This window comes from Lepidochelys kempii, chromosome 2, assembly GCF_965140285.1.
Source record: "Lepidochelys kempii isolate rLepKem1 chromosome 2, rLepKem1.hap1, whole genome shotgun sequence".
In the NCBI taxonomy this organism is placed as follows: Eukaryota; Metazoa; Chordata; order Testudines; family Cheloniidae; genus Lepidochelys; species Lepidochelys kempii.
Genome location: NC_136381.1, coordinates 104,663,280 through 104,688,386, shown reverse-complemented (window position 1 = coordinate 104,688,386; position 25,107 = coordinate 104,663,280). Strand labels below are relative to the sequence as shown.

Sequence of the window (25,107 nt, the reverse complement as noted above, 5' to 3'; positions counted from 1 at the left end):
ACACAGGAGATTCAAATGTGATATAATGTACACATTTAAAATGTAATGTACAATCTTTAAATTTGCTTATTTTACTTACACCATCTTATAATTTCAAGTCTGCAAGTATACATAATAGCAAAGCAATGAATTAAAACAAATAGAACCAGCTTCCTCTACGAAAACCTAAAATAGTGTATGACTACAGTGTTAGGGTCTAGTTCTCCAAAATAATGTTAAGAATTCAGCTCTGCTGTAATCTCGCAGTGGTTTTGGCTCCTATCATTTAAATACTGAGTGCATTCTGAGAGAGAAAATTGATCAGGGATACTAATGACTGGATATATAATTTATTTTAAAATAAATTTGACTATGGTAACTATGGAGATCAGAAATATGGGCCACTAACTGGCTAAACAACAAATTTGTGGATTTAATAAAAAGCTGCATGGCAGAGAGTTTGACATGTGAAACTGGAAAATATCATCTTGCAGGTCTCCAGTGCTTTTCAGGTGTATACCCAGTTCTCCTCCCAGCACCTTTCCCTCCACAGATTATTCATGGGGGAATTCTGCACCACTGTGCGTGTGTAGAATTCATGTCCCCCCTCAAATTTCTTTACTTCCCAGCAAAAAAAATGACTGACAAGGAAGCAAATGGAAGCTGCAAGAGCAGTCACATGCCCCTCCCCAGCAGCGCAGGTGCGTCCGCCCTGGCTGGTGGCTCCTACCCTGCACAGGGCTCAGCTGCTAGGCCTGGTTGGCTGGGATTGAGGGAGGATGGGACTTCCTCTTCTCCTGCAAGGAGCGGCTGGGGCTGGATCAGACCCACCCCCAGAAATCTCCCGCAGCTGCACACACAACCAGCTTACCCCTTACCCCCATCACTCCTCAGCTACAGGGAATGGGGTCACTGTACATGGAGCTGCTCCCCCGTCCACCCAACCCCTGTGCATCTGGATGCCCCCATACCTGGCCCCCCCACTGAGCCTGAACGCCTCCCTACACCCAGAGCGCACCCCTATTTGCCCCCGCCCATCTGAACACCCATCCTGCGGAGTCTCCTGCCCTGCACCCAGACCCCACTGCCAAGCCACCCTGCTGCACCTGGACCCTCCACCCTGCTGAGCCCTATCCCCCTGCATCTGGACCCCCACCCCTGCACCCAGACCACTTCCCACTAAACTCTCCCACTTGAGCCCCCACCCCGCTGAGCCCTACCTGTCCTGCACCCAGAGGGTGTGACCCACCCACCCCCATCTAGACCAACCTATTGAGCTCCACCCCAACCAAGCCCCACTCTCCCAGGACCTGGACCTCCCTGTTGAGCCCCCCCACACCCAGCCCTGCTGCCAAGCCCCAACCACCTTCATCAGGAACTCCTTGAAGCATCCCATTGCTCCTGTATCTGAAACCCTAGAATGAACCCCTGTGCATTCAGATCCCCCCTACACCCAGACCCCCCACTGAGCCGCACACCCCCAGATTGCCCCATCCAGAACCCTCCCATTCCACAGGTGGATCCCCTCCACACTTGCATTCTGCTGAGCTGAGCCTGCATGCCCACACCTGGTGTGGAGGGGTGGGGCCTGAGGGTGTTTCTGGGGTAGGCCCGACCCCTGCGCTGTGTCAGCCTCACTGCCGAGGTCAGTGTCTTGGAGGGGGAGGGGCTGCAGGGTGATTTTCCTCCTCCATGCAGCCAGTGGCCTGTGCTCCCCACTTCCATGCTGGAGCCTCCAAATTGATTTATTGACAAATATAATTTGCAGCATTTTAAAACATTGTGCACAGAATTTTTTTTTGGCACAGAATTCCCTCAGGATTAACCGATGGAGAATATGACCATCTTATAAAATGTTTATTATAGCTTTCTGAAGTCTGTCCAGATTTTCATTCACAACTTTGTACAGACAGCTTGGGTTTTTGATTTTCTTATCCCTATTTTTTAACTTTTACAACTTGAGTGTCCTTTTGAAGGTGTACACACATGAGCACAGACTAGTTATGTTACACCACCATCACCACCACATCATCTTATTTCTAAGTCAGTCTCTCACACTCAAAGGCAGCCTGCTCTTTGCTCTCGCAAAAAGACCATGGCAGTTGAATATCAAGCGTCTGGCTGGAGAAATCAGCCGAACCTAGCCTTCACAGAGAAAGGTTTATGTTTTTGTATATTTCCTTCAAATTAATTCTACTCCACATCAAATATCATCAGCATTAGTCTGTTGATTCAATCTGTCACAGTTAAGAATGTGAAGTCAAGCCAATACTCCTTTTCTGAAAGCTTGTGTTTCTAATTTTTTTATTCCAGAAATATTCTGATCTCTGATAGATTGGAAAGCTCTATTTTTGCTCAACCATCCCATCCTAGTATGCAGAATGCTACATCATATCCATTGAGTGGCTTTAAAACAAACAATGCCAAAGGCCTCTGTATTCAAATGAGGTTAACAGTTATTACTTTTATTTCTCTAATGTGCCAAGTCTATAATTTTTCAGAGTGCTTGCGAACAGTGAGTAATATAATCTTGCAATCAATCACAGCTTGTTATTTAATTCATTATTGAATCCAGTTTTACCACCATGACTACCTGGCTGTGCACGGCCACTTTCATGCACCATACACAAAATGCCACCAACTGAACACTGTCACACATGTGTTTATTCAAATTAGAAAGAATAAAGTTCACATGGATTCAAATAATTTCCTAATTTGTGTTCTACTGGTTGGAGACCACTCATCTACAGCATAAACACATCTCACTCAGATTAAGAACTCTGACAGGAGTTAAAGATAACGCTTTTGCTGAACCACAAAACTACTATTTAAAGAAAATCTTAAATACTGCAACATTCCTATTCTTTGTCAACCTGAACTATGAGAGGTTGAATCCTCTCCAGTTAATTAGCAGCGCTTATGTTAGAACAAAAATTTAAGTCCCCATTCCACCCCCCAAACAGAAATTTTCCATACTGCCTCAAAATTATATGCATGGCTGTGCTTTGCCCTTTCTATACTTTGCCAAACTTTAATTATAACTTTACCATCTAAAGATAATCAAGGGAGCAATCTGGAAGTGTAAAAGTAATTTGAAAGACTTAGGGGAAAACCTTCAAAGTAAATCTCAATACAGCAAAAACAAAAGTGAGGAAGAAACTAGTATTTGTAGATCCACAGGTCAGATTACATCCAGATGTAAGATTCATGTCAGAGGGTATTGTATCAGTGCTGTTCCCTGCTAAATTGCAGATGATCATTGAGAAGAAAGTATATTTTCTTCGAATGTGATGATTTAAATTGCTCTTGACTGAAAAACTAAAGAAAAAAGGGAGATACAATAAAGGATTATCACCATAGTTTAGATGAGGATTTGTTGTCTGAGTCTACAGATTCAGAATTTGTATTTCTTCCCTCACTTTTGTGGCTACGCTTAAGCTGCTTTATAAATTAGACATTATAAATGTCAACAAGCATATGTAGGATAAATTACTTAATTCCTGTGCTGGTGAACTGAAGCTGTTTTATAGCTTTTTCAGAGCACTGTGTCAAGTTCTTAAATTACATTTTTTTTTTTATGTTTATTGTTTTGTGAATTACCTTGACATTGCTATCAGTATGTTACTGAGGGTTAATTGCAAATAAATAAAGTGTTTGGGGGAAAAAAACCCCACATACAACACATGACGTTTCTAGCATATTTATTAACTGAGAGATTGTTTTTAAAAACAGATGCCTTACCCAAAAGAACAAGGTGTGAAAATAACTCAGTGTCTTTTTAAATACTGCAGACAACACAAACCAAGCCCTGAACTCTTGCAGGGGGACAAGATGAGACTTTGGGGAATACCAGCAAGCTGATGGTGGCATTAACAGCGTTCAATCCCCTCTAAATGCTGTTCTTGATTAGCCAAGGACCCAGATGGGGGAAACTTGTGCTCTCTTTCTATGTAGGTACAATTTTAAGAGTTTGGGGAATACACTTATATTAGGACCTGCCATTTCGTGTAACACTCAACTGACATTGCTGTTTCTCTCAGAAATCAGAAGAACCCAGTAGGTGTGCTATGCATCCCTTGGAGCATACAGCCCATGACCTACCTTTAGAAAAGGCAGATTCATTCCCAGACACACCAATTTGGATTTTTTTTCTAATTACAAATTGGCTGAGGTTTCTTAGATCAAATATGAATCACCATCCTATCAAAATCTCATCTTTTCATGCAGTGACATGGGCTTGATGTGGTTGTGTGTTTTGGGACAGAAGAGCTGATTAACAATGAACATGCAAGTATGGACAAAGGGGAAATTAAGTTTTTCTTGGGCAAGTGGTGATGAAAAATTAATGGTATTTTAAAATAAAACTTAGGTTGACATTTTATTTCCGATTTGCAATTGGTAGACCATGTTAAGAGTAATTCTGTATTCTATATAATCATTTTTGCATAACATGCCTTTCAGAGGATCCCAAACAGAGTTACTTTCAAATATATTACTATACTCAGAGTTAGATACAGAGAGAAGCATCCTGTCTTAAAGAAAGAACACAATTAGTCTAGTCAAGTGAAGGCCAACACTGCACCAGAGAGATGCCAGCAATAGTGTTAATCTGTAACAGGATAAGTAGTGGAAGATAATTTGTGGCCCTGTAATTGCTACATTATTTACACCTAGTTAGCAAGACAATGGCCATTATTGGGTCCAAAAAGTTAGTATCTAAAGACATTTGCCTTCAGAACGGATCTAGGCTAGGTTTAATTATAAATTACCATTTCTATTATACTTTACATCCATAACTCTCAAAGTAAATCTGGGTGCATTCAATAGGTTTTAGAAAGTCCAGTAAAATTAGCTGATTACCAGATGACACCAATGCAGGTAGTCATCTCCTGAGAGATCAAGTGTTATACTTCAATGTTTAGCATTTTGGGCCAGCTTGTTGGATTAACATGGGAGAGATAGATGAACGTTGTATCAAGGCTTGCATCAAGAATAAAGGACACCATAAATAAAGATGGTGAAAGGGCTCTGTCAACTGTTTAACTCTTAGCTAACTATTGATAGGTGATGTGTAATTTTTTTCTTTGGGTAACAGACTACTATGCCATTAAATGTAATATATACATCAGTGTTCTTCTGAAACACACTTTTACTTTTCTATGAAGTTTGACTCTCACAGATATCAAGAGATGGAAATGATAGAATATGTATTTAATTATGTATATTTGTATTAATTTCATCTTGGTGTGCTGATGTTGGTAATATAATTTACAAAACATACAGTCTGAAGCATTACCCTGATTTGACTGAAAAACATTTTACTTGTCCTCCACCATAAATCAAATAATCCACAGTTCAAGAAAAAATATGAGGAAAAAACAATGATCGCACATACAAACCCTCAGAGGAAGAGCCTACTTTGAATTTAACCATACGATCTATAAATTGTAAATTATTCACATAAATTGTTCTTGGGGACAATCTGTCTTCATGTTCTGCTTTTTATCATCTAAATTACTGGAAGAGCGTTACTCTCTGTTAATATTTTTTCAACATAAGGTTAGGCAGACATTTTAACTGTTTGTTTACATTGCTTTCTAACAGCCATTAAAGTCATGTGGTGGTAAGGATTAATGCACTTCAGTAATTATGAATAGCCAAAGAGTACTTTGAGAGTTCATTAGGGAAACCAGAGAGCAAATAGAGGCTAGCTGTGCTTCTGAACCACTTGTCTCATTTTTGTATTGCACCGACTACCACTGTTGTTCTTGTTACAGTATTGTGGCTTAATATAGGTATAAAATGTAGGATTAAAAGCTTTTTTAAATATCTGTTACTGTATTTTGAAGGCCTCCCTGCTCACAAGAGACATTTAGATCCCCATAAATTTAATTTGAAAAACCTTAAGTGCTAACCAGAATACAAACTGCACTGAAGCATCCAACCTCACTGGAGGCAAGGATGCCTAGGTAAATTATCCTAAGGCAAATAGCAGGGTATTTCTCATAGCATTCATATCAGCTTGCTCATTTTAATGTAAACTGAAAACTATGTTGGTAGCTTCTCTCAGATCCCTAAATTCTGCTGTATATCTTTTACTCAAATCTTTTTTTGCAGTCCTTAATCTAAAAATTCACTGACTTGGTAACATACTGGCTCTCATCACCCATTATTTTTGGTCATCTACTGTAGCCTTTATTCCTTATGAAATACAACATGCTCCAGAGCTCTCAGCATCTATATTAAATACATATAGCCAAAGGCATGTCTCCTTATTAAACTGTAGAACAAAACTATTTGCAAAATAGAAACAATACATAACATTATTCTTTGTGCTTCTCACTGATAACTTGCAGCTCATATTTGTGAAATATCAAATATGTTGTTTCACACTAATCTCTCTTACATAGAACAATCTTGTAGAGTGATAAGTCAGAAAAGAGAATTGTGAAAAACAAAACAAAAAACCCACACAATCCCCACCGCAAACCAACGTGTCTGTAATTCATAAGCGTGTTCCAATCTGTGTCTGGTTAAATGTACTGATAAGTTTTTACCACTGCCACTGTGGTTTCATTAAAGTTATGCAATAGCAAGCTGTAGTCTACTCTACTTCCTCATTTAAATAGCAACAGACTCCTCATTGTTGGCAACAGTGGATGCATGAAACAGAAATCCAGAGAAGCAGAATGAACTTTAAGACTCCCAATTCAATTTGCAAGTACTGACAGTTACAAAAATTGTAGTGACACTTGTAAATGGAGCAGAATTGATGTTAAAATTATTGAGAAAAATAAGAATTTTATTAAATACAGAACTTTTCAGACTCTACCCACACAAATTTTAAAAACACCCACAGATATTAGGAGTATGAGTATTTGAACTTCTTGAAAATTTATAAAAAGACTGAACCAATTCATAAGGCAACACTGAGGCTATAATTTTAACACTTGATTCTTTTTAGGTCTACTGCTGCCTTGCACAGTATTTCTCAGATCAGGACACTGTTATTCTTAGCCAATCAATAGTTTATTAATTCACCCAGACCCACCTAAGTATAAAATCAACAGTTATATCAACCAAGTATAGATATAAATGTTCTAGGCATATATTGCTCATAAAGACCAAATGAACAAACTAATAATCTTGTAAGCAAATAACAGATCAGTCTTGGGGCTATACCAAGGACAATAATTATATTAACTTATCCACCATCAACTCTTTTAGTATCTCTAAAACATTTATCACACTTCAAGTAATTCTCTAGGGAGTAAGGATGAGTTCCTGGGTTTTTCTTAAAGCCATTTACTTATCCTTAAGCCACAGATGCTTGCAGGTTGTCAGAAAAATTCAGATGAATATTGGAATGAAACCAAATCTCAAAACCCTCCATGAAATGGAAAAAGAGGTTACTTATCTATACAAGAAGAACTTGAGTTCTTTGAGATATTTTGTCCCTATGGATGCTCCACCACAGGATACCCAAGTGCCTGTACACTCTCAGCCACAGACTATAAAGAACATCCATGGGCCTGCACTTGCGTAGAGCAGCTGTGCTCCCATATAAGGGCATGTAAGGAGGCACGGACCCATTGCCACTCAGTTCCTTTCCAACCTAGAAGCCAGAGACTCTGCAGCAGAGGAGGAGGAGGTCTCCTCTGGTACTGAGGCAACATATGGAACTGGCAGATCTGATTGTGCCTTCGAGTGGGATGGTACTGGTAAGTGTTGGTGCCTCATCTTAGTGGATATCCTCTAAAATCGTTTACTATAATGCTCCCCGGTGTTCCATTAAGCCCACTGAGGTGGAGGATAGGGAAAGGGCCCCCCTGGGTATTCGTATCCCAGGCATGTAGGATGTCTGCTGGCCTCCTCATGGTAAGAACCTAGAGGGATGTGATGCTATGCTACCTAAACAGAGCCCCGTATGGAGACCTCAGAGTCTCAGAATGTGTCATCCCACAGATTAAAAGGGGAAGCCTCAGATATCTGTGCCTGGACCAAGGGCTGGGGCTCTGATCTTGGCCCAATGTGGGAGGGTTCAGGCTACAGCTGTCAAAGTGGTAGAAGAGAAAGGAGCGCCACAAAAGGGCCCTTAGGAGAGGGGACTCTGTTTCCTCCAATATGAGGTGGTCCTCTGGGGAAACAAATCTGGAGGGTTTTGGAGGACTATGGTAGTGTGAAGTTGGAGCCTATGTCAGTACCAGGGCCTGGAATGGGGATCGGTACTATGCTGGAGACACTGCATGCAGTACCGGAGAAGCCGACAGGACGTCTCCGAGCTCAGCGCACTGATGTGAAGCTAACGGTACTGCAGCACGTGAAGAAGCCTTGGGTGCACCGAGAGGTGTTGAGCGGTACTGAGGTAGGAACTTCTCTGTGTTGCCTAAGAGAAGGCTTCTCTGAGTGAGGTTTCTTAGATGGTGAGGACACCTCGGTACCGATATCAGTCAGAACTTCAGTGATACCCTTTGTGGGATGAGAGGTCTTCTGGCAGTCATATATATGGGTGAACTACCCCTTTTCTTGACAGGAAAGTCTTTTTCTTTGATATCTTCATCTCTGGAGATGCTGCTGCTGGGGCTCAAGCAGTCACCAGAGAAGTTTGAGATATTGAGGCTGATGTATGGGGGGAAGGAAGCAAAATCCAACAAAACTAGGGAGCATTCCATTTAGAGAAGCTTCAAAATAGCCTCTATTCTTTTGAGATCTTCCTTTGAACCCTGTGCAGACTTTACACTTTGATGGGACATGGGTGTGTCTGAGACAGCAGAAGCTCGAGTACCCTGTGCTACGGGGCAAAGACCTGTGGCAGATCTGGTAGGGATTGAAAACCAAGGCTTTTGGCACACCCCAAGGAAGTGCTGAAGCACGAAACAAGTAGTAGAGAAGGGAGAGAGGGAAATCCCCTTTCAAAACACAAATGTGCTGAAATTAAGAAAAATAAATAATGAAATAAAAACTTCAGAGAATAAAAAAGATTCACAAGTGAGAAAAGTGGGAAGCTGAGAACAGCAGATACCAAAAATGCTCTGTCTTGAGCAGAACTGAGTAGTGGTGGGTCTGTAGTTCCTTATATGCCCTCACGGGAGCATGAGGCATAGTTGGGCAGTGGAGCACCCACAGAGACATATACTTGAAGAATTACCTTTCGCTGCCCAGCTCTAGTGCTTGAATTAACAGCTGCTGAACAGGAGAAATATTGTATCAAGAAGAAAACTAGAGAGCAAAGGCTGCAGGATATTTTAGGTTTGTAAGATTTTTTCTTTGGAAGATGCAGGATTTACTGTGCATGTAGTGAATTTTATCCACAAAACCTGTGTGTTAGTTTAATTAATTCAGGTTACAATTCTGAAGAAGGAAAAGAAAAAACCGTATTCATGATTTCATGCAGAAATAATGCAAGTATGAATAAAGGAACAATTTCTGTAAGATTTTGAAAAGTTTTATCTGATAATAGAACAAGTTCACACCTTTTAAAAATATACACAGAACTCTCCCTCAAAATTTAGAGTACACTGCACATACTGCTTTTAGTTTCAACCACAAAGCATGAGCAGGACCTGGAGTGTTATGTGAAAATTTTCAATCTGTTGTGGAGCTGAGATAGCTACAGACCTTGGAATACAAAACAACTGATTTTCACTTTGTTTCACAGCAAATGGTGGCAGTATTTTAAACATTGGAACTCACATGAATTTATGTTGACACACCACTACTATTCTGATTGGAATCAGATGCCAATGAATTATGTTTTGGGTATAAGATACACAAATATAATCCCTGTGGAGAAGCAATAAAGCTTCTGAGAATCAATGCCCATCCTCCCATAAAAACCAAAATAAAACAAGGAGAAAAACAAATAGGCAAAAGCTGTTTTTCTTAAGGCTTTTTATAAAACACTGCTTAAAAACCATTGTTAATATTTGACATCATTCACCTCATTCCATTACAACTACTTATTTTCTTATGGTTTTACTGTGATGGCATGAATGGTGATGAGCCACATGGTCAGTCATGCACTTGCATCTTTTATAGCAGGCACCTGTCTAGATGGAGTCCAGAATTCTTGATTTAAAATGTTGGCTGTTTTGCGTCGATCTGGTGATATGCTTTATAACTTGGATATGTGAAGTAGAAAACCCACAAAATGCCGACATGAGAAGCATCCAGATAGACCCAGTTTGCTAGGAATTTTCCATTTCTTTCTGTTTTCAATACTGATAACTTAAGTCTAAAGAGTCAAAAAGCCTCTCATTAAGTTCCTGGGTTGTAAGAGGCAAATTAGTAAGTACTGAAGAGTCTCAATTCCATTTCCAGGCAGGAATTCTTTAGCTATGAAATTACATAAAGCCAGGACTCTTGGATTTCACTGGAGAAGAACTGCAGATGGGTAGAGTTTAATATTCTTAAATTGTGGCTTCTGAAATTAACTGGAAAAAAGAGGGCAAAATGTCTCAGATTACTAATACTGCATATGCCTGGATTTTTCAGCTGTTTTGAAATTAAAATACACTCTGCCTTCTATATAAAAACAGCTCTGACTGTTTTGCAGCTTTGCATCTACAATGCTATCCTAATGTTTTCATTGACTGTCATTAAGTGTTGTCTTTGTAAACATGATATAACAGAAGAACAGAGAGACTCATGGAGCAGAGTATATTTTTGTTTCTGGATTGGTGTATTGCATCTTAGCCTTTGCCCCCCCTCTAGTGACTGATATTGTTTTTTCACTGTTACACATCAGTAATGTTTACAGATTTTTCAGTATTTGCCAATTATATATTGAAATATTTGATGTGCTTCTCTCAAAAACATTGTCTCACTTTTAATGGACAAAAACATGCAGCAGAAATCTGCAACAATACCAACTATTTTGCACAAAATCTTTTATGCCCAGATTCCATTTATTTACTCCCCTCCTTGAATCCTACACTATAAAGCTACAGTGGCTCGCACATGATAGAAAAACACTAATGCTAACAGCCATCAATCTTGGTTATTGTTAAATCTGTCTTTTATCTGAATTTATTTTAGAAATCAAAGACAAAAATTATTTAAACAAAACTACACTAGAAGAATGTAAATGTTTCATGGTAAAGCACTCAACAGCCAAGATATGACAAAGAAAATTGCATGCACAAGCTTAACTCAGTCCCTCTGTTACTAAGCAATATATGACATACAGTTTCTCACACTGTTCAAATATACTATTTTTCCTAAAACTTTAAACACATGTATATTTTAGTCCTATTCTGTATGCACCAGATAGAGTGTTTGAAAGACATTTGTAAAATATATTTGAAGTGAAAATATGTATTTCATACAAACTATAAAACAAATGGTGGTTCTTCATGGTAAGGCTGCTACCTTGGCCCAAAATAGCAGTATTGCTCCTGTCAGGTCCATGCCAATCACTCATTATTGCTTCTTGGTTTTTAGAGGGACAAAAGTAATATTGTCTGTCATGAAATATGAACATTTTCACACCAGGAGCCAGCATTTAGTCTTCACTGTTACAGCATGGCACTGGCTACAAACATTGTTCCTTCCACAGGACCTTATATGTGGCATACATGAGAGACCACGGTATCAGCAAAAAGAGCTTTTATCATGGAAACAATTAATTTCAAAACAAAATTCTGCATGTGTACAGCACAGATTTATGTCAGGACGCCTAAGAAATCATGGTTTTGTGTTTTCTTCATATCTTATCACCATCCCAGTTTGCTCAAGACAAACGTCAGGGATAATTCTGACTTTCATACATGGTAGGAATTACATTTTTAAGGCACATCATTCTGAGGGCATCATAAGGTTGACGGTATCCTTTAAAAATCAAACTGGCATAAGGGTTTTTATGAATTGCCTTTAAAAATATTTACCTCTCTTAGGTAATTGAAACAATTCTGACAGCACTGAAGCCTGATGATCTAAGAAAGATGAGAGACAATACTTAAGGCAGAAAATTAGTGATCAACTGTAAAAAACCCCAAAACCATAAAAGCCTCATTGAGTCCACAGAAATTATTCATTCAACATTTTTACATTTAGAAAGATGCTATGGCACTTTCTACCCAGAAGAGTGGTTTCACATAATAGGAAGTCTACTCAATTACCGGGCCTTTAAAAGTAATATAAAATTAAAAAAAAAAAGTCTCTGAAGGAAGGCACTATATTACATGAACAATATTACGGCATTCAGTGGAAAAATAAATTTCAGAATCCCCGCTTTCTCCAATCAGAGGAGAGCAATAGAATGAGCGGTCAAACTGGTGATAATTTTTTCCTCCCAAAAGGCTTGCACTGATCTTACAATATTTGTATTACAATAGCAATAAGAAGCTCCAATCAGGACAGTGGTGCCATCATGCTAAGTAGATGCTGTACAAGCACATACGATTACATGCTTTCAACACCAGGATGGCGAGCTCCTTAGTGGATCTCTTCTTTTGCTGTCATCAGTGTCCAATTTCTCTCTCTCCAGCCCTTTGTTTTTTTTTTTATATTATGCTTTTTACCGTTCCTCTTGTATTTGCTGTCTCTCCATTTTAGAGCTACCCTCAAAATCTCTCAGTATCTTAAACTTTTCAAATTTATCTCAGCAAACTGTCCCTCTCACCAACATACACTCCCTCATCCGCATACAAATTCAAGATCGGAATTAATTTAAATTCAGACATTCAATAGCGATATGACTAAACCTACTAGTCAAAGACTTATTTACAAGTAGGAGGGCAAGCCTGCCCAGAGGTTATGCTTTGGTAAGAAATGCTCTCTGTGCCCCCTCACCAGCTCCTGGGAAAAGGAGAGATTTTTATGATTCCTACCAGGAAAATGTCCCTGGACACTGCTTCGGAGCTTTATCTTTCTTCTCAGCCTCTGGCTAATGTCTGCATTAAAAATGATGCTTCATAGTCTGTCCCATCCTTTCATAATAACTAATACCTCTTAGCTACAGTGATGGTGCGTGGGTTGAGTCTCTGAAACACTATCTTATCCAGAAGCTGCAGAAGAAAACTGCACATTTCATCTACTTATAGTCCATCCATGTATAAATACGTGTAACTTGATTTTGACTGTCTCAGGGGAGCACCAAAATTAAATTAGAATCTCTTTTTAATAAAACCAACATCTCTTGCTTTGCCAGGCCAGCATCCTTGCCAAAAGTTACTTTAAATATAGTTGGAGTACTTGTGGCACATTAGAGACTAACAAATTTATTTGAGCATAAGCTTTCGTGAGCTACAGCTCACTTCATCGGATGCATGCAGTGAAGTGAGCTGTAGCTCACAAAAGCTTATGCTCAGATAAATTTGTTAGTCTCTAAGGCACCACAAGTACTCCTTTTCTTTTTGCGGATACAGACTAACATTGTTGCTACTCTGAAACCTTTAAATAGAGTTGACTCTTCTAAATTACTTGAGTTTTACTAATTTATATCTGTCAATGACTTGCCTTTCATCTTCAGAAAACTTATACAAGAAGCAGCAGTAATTTATGTGAATAACCCAAAGAGACAATAAAATATTCTCACACGAACTACATAATTAAATGTAATTGCGTAAAAATTTTGTTCTTAAAATATAGTTTTCAGAGGAAAAGCTAAAATGTATCACCAATTCAATGGGTTTATGGTTTGAAATGGTTACACTGATTTGAGAGGTAAAGAAAACAGCTAATTGTGCTTTACATACCTTAAATTGATTTGCACAAATTTCCATTGCTTTGGTAATTGTACTGTCTGGTTAAAAAAAGTCCTTGACTGTTTTAAAACTTGTAGAAAAGGGGCTCATCGTACACGAGTACTGCACTAGGTTCCTTCATTTAAGGATTTCAAAGCACTTTACAAAAAATTAAGCTTTGGCACTCTGAGGTAAACCACCATTTTCCCTGTTTCAAGACAGATAAACTGTGGCATACAGGTTACACACCAAGTCAGTGGCTGACCTGGGAATAGAAACCATAGACTCCCAGCCCTTCTAACAAGTAGATAATACTGTCTCTCTACTGCATCTCCAAAAATTGAAGCAAATACCACCAATTTGATATTATGAAACTACAGAATCCACTTTCGTGACGTTATGGTTGTGGGATTATTGGATTCCATTAGAATGTCCTTGCATCTACTCAAGTATGAAGATGAGCATTCACCACCTTTCGATTATACAGCATATGCATACACAGTAAACAATCGCATATACATAAAACCATGTATGACAGTGTATAGATAACTTATTACGAGAATGCAGGTCCAGTTGCTACCATTTGTCCACACACTTTATTATGAAATGAGAGGCTGGGATGAGGCTCAATAACTCTGTCACTCTCTCATGGCTATTCATTTATATGGAACAATTGAGCTTATTCATATTCTGTACGAGAACTGAACAAACAAGGGCAATCAATAACTAGAAGTCTAACAGCTACCATTTATACCTGCAATTCATTGTGTAATAGACATATTTGTAGTAATGGCCTGAAAATTTAGGCCACTATATCGACAGAGAAATAGCTTCAAAGTATGGACTTGCCCCATCCGATTAACTCAATGCTTATGTATAAAATTAAGTCAAGTACACACTGAATTACATAGCTGTTACTATTCATCACAACACCCCCCAATTTAAGTAAATAATCAAAGAGGTAAAATCATTAATCATTTAAAAATGAAATAGAGTACTGCAATGTATCATCTCTGAAGCAGATTGACAACAAACACTTTTTAAAAACTGTGATGGCTGTCAATTACTTAGGAAGACAGTACTAACATTCAAAAATGGTAATAAAGAGAAACAATACTGAATGTGTAACAAAGAAAAGTTTAAATTGTAGAATAAAACCCTTATTTATTTACTTATTTGTTCCTTGTTAATTATATGTAGGCAAGAAATCCATTTTACCTTGTTTTGCATTGCTGCACACTAAGTGTTACTTTATATTGCCCTCCAACCATCCATTCAACCCATCTGACCTTCAACCCACAGACAGCGCCTCAAACTTCTCTCAGTCTAGTGGGATTCCCAATAAACTTCTCCCCTCTGCTCTGCCCAGTCACATCTGAGAATCACCTTCCTTCCTCTATTCAGTTTGTTGCACTGTTATCAAACCTTGGCTCTCCCTTTAAATTTGTTTTGTCTGCTCCCTGTTTCCATGACCATTAACATCTCCGGATAAAGACCAGGAAACACAGACTTTCTCCACCACCACCACGTAACAGTTACTCCTCCCATACTGAAGGCTATACCTGTGAACCATGTTATTGCCTCTTCACCTCTGACAACCTCCTAACCTTCACTGTCCCGTCTGCCCACATTTTGCAAATTTCTTTATGTTAATATGATCCATTAAGACTCCTCCTTCCCCACCCAACCGCACCACTTCCTTCACCCCAGGCTCTGAAGTGAGATAGCTTTCTCAATCAAATTAGGATTGACAGCAACTTGCCATGACCTTTGGGAAGTCATTTAACCTCTTTATCTCAGTTTCCCTATCTGTAAAACAGGGATAATACTTGACTACCTCAAGCGTACGATGAGAATGACCTAACGTTTGTAAATATAGATTAAAAACCTCTATAAAACCTGCTACATATAAAACTCTGTATAAATGCTACTAAAGTTGGTGAACGAAGTATAGTTTCATCGTGTGACTGAAAAACTGGATGGTCATCATATTGCCATAGTTGAGTATGAGCTGCTACTTTACAAGTTCAGCAGAAACTCTCATATGATTGCTATTCCTCAGGATTTAGAAACTGAATCAAGGTGGATAAAAATCAAGGATATATTTTGAAAATAATAAAATAATCAGATTTTTTTTGGATTTTGTTATTGAAACTAAGTTTTTCTTTTAACAAATAAACCTGTTTAAAATGAAATCTGAATTTAATCCAAAATATGCTAAAGCCTAAACATCCCATGATCACTTAAAACATTGAAATAAAAAAATAAATACACTGCATCCATGAACCTGTATCAAAAACTTTGAATTAAAGGCTGCTTTTATAGATAAAGAAAGAACCAGGAGAAAAACATCCAACTTTTGAAGTCAAGCTTTGTAAATACAGTACAGTAGGTCATGTACTCTATTAAGGGCTTGATCCTGGGGTGGGAAGAGACCCAAGGGCTATGCTACTGGGTGCAAGAGACTGCTAAAGCCATTACAGGTGTTGGGATGCACACTACCTGTAGGACACACACCATCATGCATCTCATCATCAGGATCATGCACTGAGCCCACCTGGGTGGTCTCATGTTCTTGCTTTATAGCTTCCCCCTACAAGAGCTCTGACAGTTCTCACATTATGAATATTTATGATGCCACCCACTATGGAAACTTATTCTCCAGTTTAGGGGAAAACACTGAGGTGCCCAGTAACTACCAGCCTTTGCTTCTGGATGGTTCTGGACACTTCAGATAAATGGCCTTGCTCTGTCTCCTTGCATGTGTACACAGATAGAGATACAAACAGAAATCCATTAATTTCTCAACTGCCTCCCTCTCTGTCTTTAAAAAATAATACAATACTGCAGTGCAAAAGGCAGGTGGGTTACACAAACAGAAGTCTTGGACTGTTAGTTCCCCTTCCCCGCCCTGGGGAAAGCGGTGGGTGGACAGGATATATAGCCAGGGAGAAGGAGCAGAGCGTGCAACCAGAACGAAGCAACACTGGTGTCAAAGCAGGACACTGTGGGAAGAAATGACAACAGTCTTCAGGGTGCAGGCTCCCGTGTTGATTTCAACATCTGGGAACTGGAGAAAAAACTGCCATGGCTGCATATCATAAAGAGACCTATTTCGGAATATTTTAAAGAAATTCTTGTATCTCTGGGTAAAAAAAGGAATACGTGCCACATGTAAACAGTGCAAGAAAGCCGCAAGGCCTGGTTGTCAAAATGAATCAATGTTATGAAAAATGATCCTCAGAAGGCAATGGCTTTGGAAACAATGATATGGACATGTCTGAAGAATCTGGATCTACTGGTTAGTAAACTTATTTTTGCACCATTCTTAGGCACTGCCTACCATGTATTACTATGCTAGTAAATGATAACTTAGATTATTGTCATAAATTTGTGTTTTGGATGAATGACTTCTCATGAATTTCAAAATGTTTTTGATCAGAATATAATTGGTATGTTGGTTAGTTATGGGAGTATTTACCAATTACTTTTTTTTTTTTTTTTTTTTACTGTTACTGCTGGACTTCTGAAATGATTTTCTACTGCTCAGTATAATCAAACCTCTTAGATGAACATTTTCTGTTCAAAAGCAAAAGTTTTATTAGGCATTTATGAATCAACTTTTAAACATGTTTTGTTTGCTAGAGATAGGGTTTATATAGATTTAGAAAATCCTAATGATTTCTTAATTATTCTAAACCCAGTTTTACAGGGAAAATATATTACATAATTTAAAAAGTGGTACCAACAGCTGCAGGAGGACTCCTTTACAGTCTAATTTTTTTTTAAAGTAGTGCACTGAGTAATAGTGAATGAAAGTGATTTTTTTTAAACCCATCTTTTTTCAGGGTCCAGCTTAGACATAGAGGGTTATGAACATCCATCATCTGCAATGTCTCCAATTTAAGAGTCATCTGCTAGTGCCACCAGCAGTGCTGCACTAAATTTAGTTACCTGTATCTCAACAACAATGATAAACTCACTAAATTTAATCACCTGTATCTCAACAACAAAGTCTTTCATCATCCACTAAAACCATGGATGAGTTTGTAATCAGGACCAGAAAATTCCATCAAGACTCCACTGATGAAAAGATTGCTCAGTTTATTTATGCAAATTGTCCCTTTTGTCTTGTTCAGAACTTACATTTCATGGACCTGGTTCAATCGTTACGACCAGGCTACATTCTACCTGGCACAGCAGACATTACTGGAAGGTTGCTGGATACAGTGTCTAAGAAGGAAGTTGAACAGTGTGCAAAAAACATTGATGGGAAATTCGATAATTTGAGTCTTGATGGGTGGAGCAATGTACACAATGATCAAGTACAAAGTGCTTGTGTGACAAGAAAAGATGGAGTTGTCTAGTTTACAGAAACAAGTGATACATCAGGGAATGCCCATTCCCTTAGAAGTAGCAGTAAAACTGTGACAAACTGAACAAAAATTCAAGTGTCAAGTGTATAGTTTGTTACAGACAATGCTGCAAATGTAGCAAAGATGAGAAGAAATATAGAAGAAGATAACGAAGGAAACCTGGAACTTATAACATATGGGTGCAATGCTCATCTGATGCATCTTTTAGCCAAAAACTTAAGTACAACTCCGGAAATTGCAAAATACTTCCACAACAGCCAGGTTGCTTCAGTTTCACTGAAGGGGGGAGGAGGATCCAAACTAATTCTCCTCCAAGATGTAAGATGGAATTCAGTGATTGACTATGTTGAGCTATTTATTAAGACCTGGCCTATTCTGCTGACATTTTGGGAAGAAAATCATGACAAAATAGATGGAACTATCACAGCCAAAACAGTCCACATCATATTAAAGAGAAACGTAGAAGATATATTAAACATATTGAAACCTATTTCCATACCTGTGGACAAACCACAGAAAGATTGCTGCTATATTGCTGATGCTGCTGAAATTTGGAAAGAACTTCAAGAGATATCAAAGAAAGAAATCCCCAACAACAAAGCTGAATTGTAGGCAGTAAAGAAGCAAATAGATCAAACACTTAACTCCACCTCATTTTCTTGCTATTAGTCTCAACCCAAAGTACCAGGGTAGAGGTCTAATTGAAGAAGTTGCTGCAATGGCATCGGCATCTAATAATTACCCAATCAGTCATGCCAACCATAATAAATTTCAGGGCTGGAGGTGAACCATTCAAGCAGGACATATTTGCCGACGTTTCAAAGAAAGCCACACCACTGAACTGGTGGAAGGCACTAGCTAAGCACCTAGAAACAGAGTTTGTTGAAGTGCTATACCAGCTTTCGAGAGCAGCAGCCTCTTCTGAAGGCACAGAGAATATTTTTTTTCCTTTTGGACTAATTCACTCAAAGATGAGAAATTGATTGGGAGCTGAAAAAAATCAGGAAAACTTGTCTCTCTCTTCCAGTCAATGAATAAAAATGGGGAGGGAGGGGATAACATCTACCAGTTTTAGAAATCTGAAGGTCAGCCTAAATAACTTAGGAGACTTGTCTCCTTTTCAAGAAACTTAGGGTAGTAGGAATTTAAGCTCCAGTCACTTTCACTTAGGCATATTTGAAAGTTTTCCCAGGCTGACCCGCAATAGTCAGTTTAATTCACTGACTACAGTTAATTCCTCTGTTCCTTTTATTTATTTGTAAATATTTACAAATTTATTTGTAAACCATTTGTAAATGTGAAACCTGTTTTGATAAGGGATGTTTATGTATCCACCACATTTAGGGTTGTTTTGTTTGTTAAATCTTATATAAATCTTATATGCTCTTCTGTGTGTTTAAAAATTCCAGTTACCATCTTAATGTAGGTTAGCACAAATCAAGAGCAAAAAGTTAATTATCTAGTAAATAAGCAATATATCATTCATGATTTTCTAACATACTAAAAAAGTACAATTAATAAAAGTCTGAAAAAAAATTAATTAAGCTATATAATTGCTTAAATAAATGTATATAGTTATAACGTACCCTCTTAGGTAGCAAAAAGATGTACCAAATCTAGTGTAAAGGCTCTGTTTAGTTGTGAATCAACATGTTTTAAATGTTATAATCAATCCATGAGAATGCACGTTTCTTTAGAAAATAACTGAAGTACAAATGGAAAAGTTATTAAAATAAATGATTTAAATTGCTCTGAATGGAATGCTATACAGCTCAATTTATACACTGATTAAAGCAGTAGTATACTACACACTATTTCCATAGATCTTTGTCTAAAAACCAGAGGCAAAATGCATAACCTAATTGAGAAATCATAATAATTACAGTCCAATTATTGACTAATATAATGATTACACTCCTTGAGTAGTTAAGTTTTCGGAATACCTGCTGGAGCAGTTTACATAATATTATGATATATAACACCTTAAACTTGGTAAGGGCAAACATTTTTGCTTCATTCCTATGTGGATAGATAAATTAAGCCTATGTATTTATTCCAATGGGAATATTTTTGATCTGCGTATGTTAGAGAGACAGAATAAAACATCACTACAGCATGGCTATACAGGTGAAAATTGAAAACACAGGAAGAAAGGAGAAACTGAACTGAATGCCTCCTTTTCTTGAAACTGACACGTGACAAAAACACAGAAATCAGATTTGAAGGCTTACAGGAAATCAGATGAGGTTTCTCTCTCTAAAATCCCCATAAGGAAGAGTAGCTCAATCAGATGTGATGTAGGAGCAAATTAAGGGAGAAAATAATTTTCATCAAGATGTGGCAGTTTAATTTTTACTTGGGGCTAGAGCATTCCTCCTGAAAAACAGTATTAAAAATCAATGACCTGCTATGTAATTATGATGCAGTGGCCGTTTTTGGCTGGTCCTACTGATGTTTTTATTATTACTACAATGTAACTTGTCTCCATGAAGCTGATGATCCTCAAACATCTAATTTAAGCCATGCTAAGAGGTTGTTTTTTTTCGTCGGAGCAGTATGTGCATATAACACAAACTACAAGACTATGGAACACAGCATCATCAAAACATTTATGCTCCTAAAAAATAAACCTCTTTAAAAATAACTCCTGGCACTTTCCCATATATCAACATGTTTATTTATAGATGTTTAGAAATATAATTTCCAAAATAAATTTGGACAAATTTTCACTCTAGGACAAAACATATCTACCTTTCGACACAACCTTTTTAAAGATATGTTTTAAACAGAGTAACTAGAATGTGTGTCACAAGAAAGAAACATCCCCTTTGTTCAAAGGTCTAAGAGGCAGAAAATGGTAACTGACTTTTTGAACGAACTCATTTGTGTTTTCCAGCTGATGCAGATTTTTGTGGAAGTCCTGCTAGGTTAGATTAAGCCCTAATTCCATAGGTCCTAAATTTAATTCACTGTTGCTCTCCTTAATAGGAACTAACAATTTTTCCAAATTGTGCATATTTAGTTCAATTGAACTGCTTAGAAATCAAAACTTTTTATTTTGGGGAACAGTTTTTTTAAAAAACTCATTCCATTAATGCAGAAACACATGGTTTGTTTCATTAAGCAATTGTGCAAGGTTGGACACTCAATTATTTAGTATTACATGCTCAGCACCACCTCTATAATTAGGAGAGAGGATAACCAGGATACCATATCTGTAAAGTGACAATGAATTTCCTTAGCTCAAATGAATAACTAAAAATAGATAAACCCAACAAATATAAAGCTGATGTCCTCCTCTGCATTTCTCCAATGTCACTTCAGTTTAATTCAGTTTTGAGAAACAATGCCTATGACATCTCTTATGTACCTTTGTCTCTCTTTTTTTCCTCATTGGTGTAACTTTACGAAAGACACTAGGTGTCCTGTTAGGAAAAATGGAAAATTGGGCTGCGGTGAATTCTCAGGCAATTTTAAAATCAAGACTGGATGTTTTACTAAAAGATATGCTCTAGTTCAGTGGTTCTCAAAATTTATTAACCCGAGGACTCCCATTTTGATTTTAAATTTTTCAGAGACCCCCTAGCTGTCCTGCCCCTGCCCTTCTAAGGCCATGCCCCCGCTCCCTCTGTTGCTCACTCTCCCCAATCCTCACTCACTTTCACCAGGCTGGGGCAGGGGTGCAGGAGGGCATACAGGCTCTGGGAGGGAGTTTGGGTGTGGGCTCTGGGCTGAGGTTGGGATGTGGGAGGGGATGAAGGGTGCTGGCTCTGGCTGGGCAGTGCTTACATCCAGTGGCTCCCCAAAAGTGACTGGCACGTCCCTCTGGCAGTGGCTCCTAGGCGGGGGGAACCGGGGGTCTCCACGCGCTGCCCCTGCCCACAGGCACCACCCCCGCAGCTCCCATTGGCCACAGTTCCCGGCCAATGGGAGCTATGGACTCGGTGAAGGGAATTCACTCATCTATAATTCTGATTCCTTGAAGGTTATGCACAAGATACTCACTCAAGTCTTACCCCGGAAGTGAGAGACTCAGGAGCGAGAATTCTGAGTATACAGTATCTTTAAAGAATTTGTTTTCTTCCTGAATGAGCTTATTTTATACATAAAGCCTACAAGGTTCATTTCCATTGAGGAAGTAAAAAGGAACCACTATAAAACAGAGGTCCGCCAATAGAACACTTTCCAGTATGGCTGTCAATTAATCACTGTTAACTCGTGATTAACTCAAAAAAATTTACTGCAATTAAAAAAATTAATCACAATTAATTGCAGTTTTAAATCGCACTGTCAAATAATGGAATACGAATTAAACATTGTGGATGTTTTTCTACAGTTTCATATATATTGTATTCTGTGTTGTAATGTAAATCAAAGTGTATATTATTTTTTATTACACAAATTTGCATTGTACAAATGAAACAAAAGAGTATTTTTCAATTCTCCTCATACAAGTACTGTAGTGGAATCTCTTTGTTGTGAAAATGAAACTTATATATGTAGATTTTTTTTATTACATAACTGCACTCAAAAACAAAACAATGTAAAACTTCAGAGCCTACAAGTCCACTCAGTCCTGCTTATTCAGCCAATTGCTAAGACAAACAAGTTTATGTTTACAGGAGATAATGCTGCCCTCTTCTTATTTATGTCATCACCAGAAAGTGAGAATGGGCCTTTTCCTGGTACGTTTGTAGCCGGCATTGCAAGGTATTTACGTGCCAGATATGCTAAACATTCGTAAGCCCCTTCATCCTTCGGCAAGAGGACATGCTTCCATGCTGATGATGCTCATTAAAAAAATAATGTGTTAATTAAATTTGTGACTGAACTCCTTGGAGAGAATTGTATGTCCTCTTCTCTGTTTTACCCGCTTTCTGCCATATATTTCATGTTACAGCAGTCTCGGATAATGACCCAGCACAGGTTGTTCATTTTAAGAACACTTTCACTGCAGATTTGACAAAACGTGAAGAAGGTACCAGTGTGAAATTTCTTAAGATTGCTACAGCACTCGATCCAAGGTTTAAGAATCTGAAGTGCCTTCCAAAATCTCAGAGGGACGAGGTGTGGAGCATGCTTTCACAAGTCTTAAAAGAGCAACACTCCGATGTGGAAACTACAGAATCCGAACCACCAAAAAAGAAAATCAACCTTCTGCATGTGGCATCTGACTCAGAGGATGAACATGCGTCGGTCTGCACTGCTTTGGACTGTTATCAAGCAAAAACGGTCATGAGCATGGACGCTTGTCCTCTGGAATGGTGGTTGAAGCATGAAGGGACATACGAATCTTTAGCGCACCTGGCATGTAAATATCTTGCGACGCTGGCTACAACAGTGCCGCAAGAATGCACAATCTCACTTTCAGATGACATTGTAAAAGAGAAGCGGGCAGCATTATCTCCTGCAAATGTAAACAAATTTAAACTTGTTTGTCTGAGTGATTGACTGAACACGAAGTAGGACTGAGTGGACCTGCAGGCTCTAAAATTTTACGTTTTATTTTTGAATGCTTTTTTTTGTACAGAATTCTACATTTGTAAGTTCAACTTTTATGGTAAAGAGACTGCACTACAGTACTTGTATTAGAATTTTGCAATTCACCTATTTATTTTGTTTACAGTGCGAATACTTGTAATCAAAAATAAATATAAAGTGAGCACTGTACACTTTGTATTCTGTGTTCTAATTGAAATAACGGAAAATGTAGAAAACATCCAAAAATATTTAAATAAATGGAATTCTATTATTAACATGCAATTAATCGCGATACATTTTTTAAAATTGCTTGACAGCCCTACTACTTTCCAGTAAAGAATTTAAAATTTTTTTACTAAAATGCCATTAGAAAAAATCTAGTTTCACTCAATTTACACAATACAGCATATTCTGCATATACAGCTTTGTAAATATAACTGTGACTGGAATCCCAGGAGAGACAGCTGAGGTCACTCCATTAGGGTGAACTGCGAAGAATGGGGCAGGCAATCCCCCAAAATGGCAGATATTCCAATACTTAGATTTACCAAGTCAGCACAGAACAGTTTCTGTTATATCTCACTGGTTACTCAGAAGTCAACAGCATAGTTCCCTTAAAGTAACCCAGCCTCAGGCCTCCACCTAGTCACCCCAGTCAGACATGAGGAGGATTAATGAAAATCTTAATCATACAAAAAAGGCTGTATGAATCCCGAAGGACTGGACACATTACCTCCCAGATTAGTGAATACTCCAGATCTTAACCAAATATACGCTTACAGCTAATTCTTATTAACTAAACTAAAATTTATTAAAAAAAGAACAGAGAGAGAGAGCATGGTTAAAAGATCAATATACATACAGACATGAGTTCAATTCGTGAGGTTCAGATTCATAGCAGAGATGGTGAGCTTTGTAGCTGCAAAGAGTTCTTTTAGAATTTAATCCATAGGTTACAGTCAAATGTCCAATATCATATTCAGGGTGTTTCAGTTAAACTGGGATCTCAATCTTGTGACTCAAACTTCCCCTGATGAAGCTTAAGCAGATCTGAGATGACAGGATCAGGACCCACGGGTCTTCTATACAAAATTCTAGCATACACTTGACCATACAGTCCTGGGTAAACAATAGGCAATCAGGGCGACTTTGAAGTAGGTTTATTTCCTAAGCATTGCCCAGTAATTATTCACACAGATTAACATAAGGCAATTGCCTATTGTTCCACCATTCGCAGATGATTTGCTGTATTTCAAAGAGATGAATACAGCCACATCCTATGTTTACAGTTCATTTAAATGTTAAATTGTTCTTTTGATCTCTGAATTAACAGCATAGACAGGGACTGTTGATTACATTGTTGACCACTACCAATATACATGGAACGACACAAAAACAAACATTATCTCCCCATATGTCTTTAAGGGATGAATTTGAGTCATTCATCCTGCAGGATGCTTAACCCTTTCTGGTCACGTGTCACAAGAACTTTTCCATACAAAGTGTTGTGGACCTGATCCAGCACCACAGAAATCAATGGTAGTCTTGCCATTGACTTAAATGAGAGCAAGATCCAGCCCAATAAT

General features: G+C 38.2%; 1 protein-coding gene across 2 annotated transcripts in view; it reads right to left on the bottom strand.

Moving 5' to 3' along the window:
- The window catches only part of CTDP1 (CTD phosphatase subunit 1), a 172,855-nt gene that overhangs the window by 13,045 nt on the left and 134,703 nt on the right, over positions 1–25,107 (bottom strand). The window contains exon 10 of one of the 2 annotated variants that reach the window (XM_073331809.2): positions 21,316–21,465. The exons of the other annotated variant lie outside the window; for it this stretch is intronic. Coding sequence (XP_073187910.1) covers positions 21,366–21,465 — 100 coding nt within the window. The 3' untranslated portion in view covers positions 21,316–21,365. Of the gene's footprint in view, positions 1–21,315; positions 21,466–25,107 lie in introns of those variants that run through there. 2 annotated transcript variants of the gene reach the window in all.